Source organism: Triticum dicoccoides, chromosome 1A, assembly GCF_002162155.2.
Source record: "Triticum dicoccoides isolate Atlit2015 ecotype Zavitan chromosome 1A, WEW_v2.0, whole genome shotgun sequence".
NCBI lineage: Eukaryota > Viridiplantae > Streptophyta > Magnoliopsida > Poales > Poaceae > Triticum > Triticum dicoccoides.
Window position 1 is genome coordinate 604,944,857 of NC_041380.1, and position 9,509 is coordinate 604,954,365.

A 9,509-nucleotide genomic window follows, 5' to 3' on the forward strand; every position below is an offset into this window, starting at 1 on the left:
CAGCAGGGGCAACTCTGGGCTGGCCTACCCGTACCTAGGACAATCTGAGTGTGCCCTGAGAAAGAGATATGTGCAGCTCCTATCGGGATTTGTCGGCACACTCGGGCGGTGTTGCTGGTCTTGCTTTAACCTGTCGAAGTGTCTTGAGTTACCGAGATACCGAGTCTGATCGGAACGTCTTGGGAGGAGGTCTATTCCTTCGTTGACCATGAGAGCTTGTCATGGGCTAAGTTGGGACTCCCCTGCAGGGAATTGAACTTTCGAAAGTCGTGCCCACGGTTATGGGCAGATGGGAATTTGTTAATGTCCAATTGTAGATAACTTGAACCTTAATTAAATTAAAATGAATCAACTGAGTGTGTTACCGTGATGGCCTCTTCTCGGCGGAGTCCGGGAAGTGGACACGGTGTTGGAGTAATGTTTGCGCAGGTTGCTCTCTAGTTTCTCGCTCGCGCTTTGCCTCCTCTTCTCGCTCTCTTTTGCGAATAAGTTAGCCACCATATTTGCTAGTTGCTTGCTGCAGCTCCACTCATATTTTACCTTGCCTTACCTATAAGTTTAAATAGTCTTGATCGCGAGGGTGCGAGATTGCTGAGTCCCTGTGGCTCATAGATTACTATTACACCAGATGCAGGGCCCGATGATTCCGCTTCAGGAGACGCGTATGAGCTCAAGTGTGAGTTCGACGAAGACTCTCAATGTTACTATGTTTCCTTTCCCGATGATCAGTAATGGTGCCCAGTTGGGGGTGATTGGGGCCGTGTCGCATGTTGGGTTCTCTTTTATTTTGGCGCCGTAGTCGGGCCATGAGTGTTTGGATGATGTAATGTTATTAATGTACTTGATTGACGTGGCGAGTGTAAGCCAACTATGTTATCTCCCTTTTTATTATCATATTACATGGGATGTTGTGAAGATTGCCTAACTTGTGACATATGCCTTTAATGCAATTATGTCTCTAAGTCGTGCCTCGACACGTGGGAGCTATAGTCGCATCGAGGGTGTTACAATTTCTTTCAGGGTCACTGACAGAAGGTCACTAGTTGACATATTTCTTGTAGTGCACATTCGCGTAGAAGTAGTGCTTTATTGTGGACAGTCTGAAACTGCAGAAATGATTTGGTTTTTAACAGAACAACAAATATTCATTTTTTGCAGGTTATTTTCCGAGCCACTGCGTTGATCCGTATGTGGTCGCTACTCACTCCGACGGAGGCCCGGGAGCGTTTGGTTACTGGATCTATCCGCTGGAAGATGGTAGCACGGGATATCTTCAACCGGCTTGGATGACGGTCATGTAATATAATAGGCAATTAGTTTACCTATCTTTCTTATGCCAGCCGGTTGTGGCTTTTTGTGGCTAGTTCGTTATTGGCCCTTTGGCTCTTTGTGAGCTTTCTTTTATTTTCGTTAAGACTTTAAGACCTTGTTGAACCTGTTTATTTATTTAATAAGTTGGCCGTATGCATGTTCTGATGCAGAGGCCGGGGAGTCCCCTTTTCAAAAAAAAGTAAGGATGCACCGCGCTGCACACCGTCATTTCCAACATCATCCTATTAATCGTTAGTACTAGCTAATATTTCTTTTAACACTAGCTAATTAATAGAGCTTTGTAGCAGTAATGGGAGGGAGGCGAGCGTCTATAAGCCGCAGACGGTGGCTCTCGGTCCATTCCACCACAATGACGATAACCTGAAAGCCATGGAGGAACACAAGCTGGGAGCTGTCAGCCACCTGCTCCGACGGGCCGGGAAAACCCTCGGGGAGCTCGTCGCAGCCGTGGAGGAGGTAGCCGACGAGCTGAAGGACGCCTATCTGGACCTCAACGACGAGTGGTGGGGCGAGACCACGGGCAAATTCCTGGAGATGATGATCAGGGACGGTTGCTTCCTGCTGGAGGTGATGAGGGTGGCGGCATGGAGGCACTCCATTCCCGACTACGCGAGCAGCGACCCCGTCTTCAGCTGGCACGGTATCCACCACATCAAGCCGTTCATCCAGCACGACATGCTCATGGTCGAGAACCAGGTGCCACTTAGGTTGCTCGAGAGGATCCTCACTGTGGAGAGCGACACATATCCGGTTGGTTACTAGTACTATATACTACCATCCGTTCAAGTTTATTGATTCTCTTCGTATTTTGTGTCAAAATTCAACCATAAATTTAACTGATAAAATATTAATACGTGTCATGAAAATTTATATAGTTGGACTCGTATTTTAACATAGTTTTTAAAGATACTATTTTTTGTGGCATGCATTAATGTTTTCTTAATTAAATCCATGGTCAAAAGTTTGATGATGATGATGATGGATGAACATGCATGCATGCAGAGCGTGATTTCGAAAAATTCCACGGTGCTCATGTTCCTCGAATGGAGAGGAAGCTGGTACCCGATGTCTCATTTCATCGGCCGCAAGACCTGCCCCGGTCGGCATGGAAGCTGAGTTGAGGCAGCAGGAATCCAGTTCTCGCACACCAACACACACTACATCGATGACATCAACTTCAGCAACCGGAGGCTTAAGATGCCCATTCTCCAGTTGGACGATTCCATCGCGTACACGCTCCACAACATAATGGTGTTCGAGGCAATGCACGTCGGCACCGGCAATGACGTGACAGCACACGTGCTGTTCGTGAAAGACATTGTCGACTCTGTCGACGATGTGCGCATGCTGGCGAGCAAGCGGATCCTAGAGAATGACCTCGCTGATGATGACGCCGTGGTGAGGCTTTTCAACGGCCTCATCAGGGACGTGTCCAAGAGCTGGGAGAGTGAGTTGTGCCACGTGCGTGATGACATGGAGCGCTACTACTGCAGCCACAATCTCCGCATGTTCCTGTATGAGTCATGGGCCAGCGTCAGGAGCAGGTACTTCAGTAGCCCGTGGATTGCCCTCGCCACCGTCTTCTTCCTCATCCTCGGACCTTTCGTTGCAGACGTCGTGCAGGCCATGTATGTAGTCATGTCGTATAACCGTAAGTAAGCCGAAAAATGCAGTAGTTAGAGATTGATGTTTCTCGTTTTGACAAACAAGAAGGAGCGGTGTCGCCCTTAGCAAAGTGTATCTTAATTTCCCTCAACTTCCGCCAGCTGAAAATAAGGAACAGGATGTGCCCAACTGCCCATAGACTCAGTGTATATGCACACTAGTGCTACGGTTTGGATTCTGCCATTTCACCAATCGGCAGCTTGGCGCTCTCCACCTTCTTCTCCATGCCCACCCCACCCAAATCCCGTGGCGCAGTTACCTAGTAACTCTTGCCTTTTGTGCTTCTTAGTTCTTGTATGCCTGCATGGCACTTCATAGTTCATACGCACGAGTATATGTATCATCTACTCCCTCCATCCCATAATATAAGAGTGTTATGATGGTTCGCTGGCCCGTTTGTCCTGACTGAGCCTCTGCTTGGCCGATCCGGTGCAGGAAAATAGGACCGCCTGGCCGGCCAATCCGGTCTGGTCCAGCCTGTTGGTGCAGTTCGGCGCGGAGGTGGTCGAATGGTGCAGGTATGGATGACTTGAGCTTCCTTGGCAGCGGCCAAATTCGTGGCATGAGTCTGTTGACTCCTGTGATTGTTGTTCTAGCCTTTATTGATTGAACTCAACAACGACGAACTTGTGTCATTATCTTGTTGAAAGCGTTATTTTCATGTCGATGCTCTATCCTTTTTTTTTTGTTGGTCATGGCATTCAGGATGAAAATCCTTGTCCTGCTCGTCTACGGCCGGACACGACGACCGTGGCATGACCGCCAAGACGTTTGTAGCCGTAGGTGTTTTCTTCACATCTTGTTGTGGTTCCGCCATAGTTGTATATACATTTTGTACTTTGCTTGTTGATGACTTTGACTTTATTGCCTAGCATCAACTTCAAATAAAATTTGGCTGTGTGCATATTTGCTCTGGAAAAAAGTTCTCCGATGGGGCTTGCTGCTGCTGCTGCTGCTACAACAATCAGCAGGGATGAGCTTCCACACCAACTAGTTGTTGCCATTAGGCACCTTAGACCAAACCAACACAATGTATAGGATTATTAAGGAGATTATACCGCCTGATGTTCGAGCGGCACAGGATCTTCTTATTGAGTGTTCTAGAGTTCTTCAATCTTCTGTGTCTGAATCCAATGATGTCTGCAGCCGGGAGGAGAAGAAAACTGTTGCCCCTGAGCAAGTATCACATCATGGGAGAAACAATTTGGCAACAGCTCCTCCCAACAGCTATAGCGGGCACTTTTCCAGTCTGGAGATAATTTTCACAGGTTCTTGCTAAATATGGAGTTGTGTTAGCGAGGAGTTGGGAGGAATTCACGGCCGCCGCCGTAGCATAGCGGGGAGGCTCCGCAGCATCTATAGCGCCACGATAGCGGCAATTTAGCAGGCGATTTGAATGCGGGCTCCTGAGCATGTTATTAGGGCTTTACAGGATCTTGGCTTCAAAGAGGTGTATGCAGTAGCCTACGAGCAGCACAAACTTAATACTCTGGACTCTCCAAAAGAAAGCAAGTTGACTTACAATCTCAATCTCAAGCAGAAGAAAGAGGATTGGAGGGAGATGTGAGAAGAAGAAGCTTCCCCAGCCATAGCTTCTCTCACAACCACAAACATACCATGGCTAATAATCCAAACATAATTTGTCTGCTGGAACATACTTTTTCAGGGCAGTGAGTCGACTTAGGACAGCTCAAGGAAGCAATTTAACTGACATCCTTAGCAGCAGAAGCAGTACCCCGAAATGGGTCTCGACGCTGCTCTTGCTGATAACAATGCATAGACTGATCTACACAGAATTTACTCAAATGAGAAGCAGATAACATGCCATATCAGCAACATCACAGACTATCTTGCAATGCGATCACAGATCATCCAGTAATAATAGTACTACTCAAGTTCTGGACTGAAAGGATAACATACCATGGCTCAAGATGGCAATGGGGCCCCGAAACCCCGCATCCCCGCGGGTTTTTACCCTATTAGAGGACGGGGATGGGAGTATTTTCATCCCCGTGGGGCTGTTGTTGGGCATATTATACAACCCGACATATTTTGTGGGTTTGCACCCGTTTCGGTAGTCCCCGAACCCGAAACCCGGCAAACCCGGCAAAATACATTTTTTTACCATGCACTGATTCGGTGCGGCCCAAACCAAAGGTATCGTCTTATGTAATTGCACATCTTATTGAACCATGTGTGGCTTATCATCTTTCATGCTGAGATCTGATCATTTTTATTGCTGAAATGTGGTATTATGTTGCTGAAATACACTCTATATAGCTATTGAACCATCTACTATTGTTTTTTGTTGAAATTTGCTCAAGTTATGATGCTGAAATATGCTTGTTTTGCTGCTGAAATGTTATTCTTTGTCGCCACTATGTTTGTTTAAATATTTTGATTTTCTTGTGGGTTCCCCGTGGGTTCCCCGAAACCCGATGGGTTTAGAGCACGGGCGGAAAACTAGCCCCGCACATGGTGATGGGGATGGGGACGGGTTTACGATTTTATCGTGGGGATGGGTTTGGGAAGGCCGACGGGCTTTGTCCCCGTTGCCATCTTGAACCATGGCTGCCAAATCACAGACATCTTAGAATGCGATCACGGATCATCCAATAATACTACTACTCAAGTCATAGGTGGCAGATCATAGACATACATATATTTCAAGAGAAATGCACAATATATAGTGCTGGATAGAACTGATAACCGTCTTGCTTCTCCATCAAACTAGATGCATTTCGTCTTCACTACACTTCTGCAGTTTCCTTTTGATTCTGCGCTACCCCACTTGCTTGGCCACACTTTGAGGCAGCCTGCATTGCTTCAGCAATTGGACGAGGGAGATTCTGCCCGCACAGGACGCACTTCTTAGGAAGAACTCCACCACAGCGGTGGCAATGAGGCCAATCCTGACCACCGTCACCAGCAGCAACGGCACCGACAGCGATTGCACCAGCAACACCAACAAGCGCTGCCGCAGTCCACTTCTTGGCTGTAGTCATCGGACGCCTGCAGGTAGGTAGGTGGGATGAGAATGAGATGGTAATGAATGTATATGTCTAATATGAATGATATTGTAGCAGAGGACAGACAGAACAAATGTTTATGTCTAATATGATTGATATTGTAGCATCAAGGGTCATGTGGCCTGGGCTGGGCTTGACTTGCGTGCAGATAGACTTGAGCACATACCTGCCTAGCTGGGAAGCCGTGTACAGCTCCTCTTTCTTCGGCTGGGTTTGCGACCCACGGTATCCTTCCTCCAAGGCACGGGAGGGTGCGGACCGCTGGGAACACAGAAGCAGCATTGAGAATTGATGACTAAACAATCTTGACAAGAGGCGTGATCTACAGTACCAGCAAAATTCTAAGCAAAAAGGAGTCTGGTTTTACTGGCCATTTGACGATAAGAGCACACTCCCGCAAAAAAAAAAGACGATAAGAGCACACATGCACACACAGAATCATGCTACGGCAGTTGATCATCTCCCGTTGGAAATAAAGGAGATAAGATGCCGATTATATGATTGTCAAGCAACACAGCACAATATCAATCTTGTAGGAAGTGAAATTGAAAGCAAAAAAGGAATTCAGTTTTGTAGTCTATTTCATAGTAGTAAATTTCTGCTGGGCAGTTGATCATCTGCCAATGGAAATAATCAAGAAGGGAAGGGAGCGCCTCCAGCAATCGGATTCAGAGCAAGAATCAGAGATGGGACGGAGCAGAGGGGGCGGGTAGCAAGATTAAGATACCTGGTTGGTGTGGACGAGACGGCGAAGCCCCTCGCCTGGAAGACGCAGGATCCTCGTCGCCGCCGCACGGAGAGACGCCGACATCGTCGCAGGCCTGCGGACAGACAAGCAGCCATTAATCACGGAGGAATCGAGACATGAGGCCGGGTTGGAGCCTGCATTGCGGCGGATCGGGGCTACCTACCTTGGGGATCGGAGCCTACAACTAGTGCTTGCTTCTTAGGGTTAGGGTTCGTCGGTCGCCCGCCGCCGGTGCCGCCGATGTCGCAGGGAAGTGAGCGAGGCCAGCTCTGTCTCTCTCTCTCTCTCTCTCTCTCTCTTCTCTCTCTCTCTGGGGTGGGTGGTGGACTAATAAGTAGTAGGTGGTCGCTGCGTGGTCAGGGTGGGTGCTGGACGGCGGAATGCTGCTGCAGCGGCTCTTCTCTTTTCTTTTCTTCTCTTCTCTTTTCTTTTGGAGTGAGAGAGCAGGCCCAGCCCATCTGTGAGTACATCGGTCCAACTTCATTTCCTTTTTCCTCTCTTCTCGCTTCGGTGAGAATTTCATTTCCAAAATACTACGTACTATTAGAGCATCTACAACAGGACACTCCAAACCCTCCTCAAACGCCCAGGCGAGCCGCCCTGTCACTGATCGGTCACGAAATTTTGACCCAAACGGAGGCCTCAAACGCCCGGGCTTACCAACATCCGTCATATCCAGCCCAAATATGTGGCGGATATGGGATCGTCCGGGCGCGCCCTCCACGCCGGACCTGGCCCATACTGGCCCACTCGACCCAATATATATTCCTCCCTATTCGCTCGCCGGGCCAAACCCTAGCCACTTCACTGCACTCTCCCCTCCACCACTCAATCTCATCTCCGGTGGCACCCGTCCGTCTCCGGCATGGCGGGCAACGGATCCGAGTCCTTTACCTCCAAATCCGTCGACCCCCAAGCTCAACCCACACGACCCCGAGGAGGAGATGGCCGTCCATTTGCGCTCCGCCGCTCTCGGGAGGACGCCCGTGCACGCCAGTGCTCCGACTCCTTTTGTCGGGAATCCATTGCGTCTGCCCAAATGGCACATGGATCCGAAGCTAGGGCAGCCGTCGCTGCCTCACCGGAGGCGGTGCGGTCCGTCTGGCGTCCGAACGCGGTGGCGAAAGCGTAACCCCTCCATTGGTGCGTCGAGGCCATGGACGCACTGTATGAGTCGCCCGACACAAACATGGCGCAGCATGCCCTCCGTGCGCGGCAACAGGTGTGGGAGCCGGCGGTGGACGTTGGTGAGGCGGAGTCGCATTCTCCGATGCCCCGCATGGTGCCGTAGCCAGAGCGTCGCAACGGCGTCGTGGTGGACGCGTCGCCGGCTCGCCCCGGGATGTATACATCATCGATCTAATGTCCACAGGCACCGTTAGGGTTTCGGGCTCCGACGAGGAAGAGTATGACATGGGAGACGGCGGCGCGTTCAGTCCCGTGAGCTGGCTCATGTCCCATGCCCTACTCTACCTTACCAGCGTCCGGACCAAAACTCTGGGCAGCGCAGCCGGCCACTGGACATGGCCACGACGACCGGACGAGCTCCGCTTAAAGATTGCTATGTTGCATGTAATAATTTCAATTTTGAGGTATCCGCATGTCGAGTGCATTATTTGAGGCTTGACCGGTCAGTGTCCCTGGACGCGTCCGGGGGCGCCCCCGGGCATAGGGCCGGATTTGCTCATCACGGTGGTAGATGCTCTTAATCTACACTCCTACTTTGGTTGTTGATTTCTTTTTTCTAGAAAAAAGGGTAAAAAATGCATATACACACACACACTTCCTACTCTATATCTATATATAGAAAACATAAATATATGTGGCAATCACTACGCGCCAGCAAAGATCGGCCGGGTTGCTGGCCGAAGGATCTGTCCCTCACTACCAGTTGGATCAGGCGGTAGTCATCGCCTCCCCAAGATCATCTGTGTTGCGATCCATCGCGCTCACAACCCACTGTTTGCAACATAGACCATGTTGCACTCGGGCGTCCTCTTCCTATCCATCTCTGCTATCCTCTTCCTTATGTCGAACTCCGGCTCCGAGAGCCGTCCCCGAGTGTGTTCAACAGTGTTGTTCCAGTTGGACATCGCCTCCCTCGGCTGATCCGCCCGCTGCCTCTCAAGTTTCAATTGGTTCACCCACGCCTTGTCTTCCCCACAGACCCCGTCCCATGAATCTTGCGGTTTCATTTGTCTATAAGCACAATGTACAGAATAATATATACTTCATATGAACTACAAAGTGCCTGATATACTAAAGCTCTAGTTCTTTTTTTCTTTTGAGAAACTACTAAAGCTATAGCTTTTTTGAAACTAAACACACTCACTTTATTACTCAATGATGTTCATGGGGATACAATTTGAGTCTAGTAAAGCTACAGCTATATGCGCTCTTGTTTTTTTAGAAAAGGAGGATGTACCCCGGCCTCTGCATGTGGACGATGCATGCAGTCATATTATTAATTATTCACAAAGACCATACAAGGTGATACATCAATAAGCCTGAAGCCACCATCTTGGCAACGTTGTTGCTATTCCTATCCCCTTGATGAATGTGTGCTGAATGTTCGGGCCTAATACTAAACAGACATCGCACCAAAACCTAACATCTAAAGCCGGGTGTCCCATCCAGCCACTACCTGGATTGGGTCCCACACCGGTCTGGCACACTCCCAGTGAACACCGCACGCTGCAAGGGCCGTCACCTCCATCTTCCCTCGGTCCATCCTC

The 9,509-nt window shown here is 49.3% G+C and overlaps 1 protein-coding gene and 1 pseudogene across 1 annotated transcript; one reads left to right on the forward strand and one right to left on the reverse strand.

Annotated features, from left to right (window-relative positions):
• Positions 1-2,991, forward strand: part of LOC119357155 — a 33,462-nt pseudogene extending 30,471 nt beyond the window's left edge.
• A 2,655-nt stretch (positions 2,992-5,646) lies between these two features.
• LOC119349450 lies at positions 5,647-7,046 on the reverse strand. The gene is made up of 4 exons (XM_037617493.1): positions 6,938-7,046; positions 6,754-6,847; positions 6,193-6,287; positions 5,647-6,009 (listed from the first exon to the last, which is right to left on the reverse strand). Exons 2-4 carry the CDS (start codon positions 6,835-6,837, stop codon positions 5,748-5,750), a joined length of 441 nt encoding a protein of 146 aa, XP_037473390.1. The 5' UTR covers positions 6,838-6,847; positions 6,938-7,046; the 3' UTR covers positions 5,647-5,747.
• Between the last annotated feature and the right edge of the window lie 2,463 nt (positions 7,047-9,509).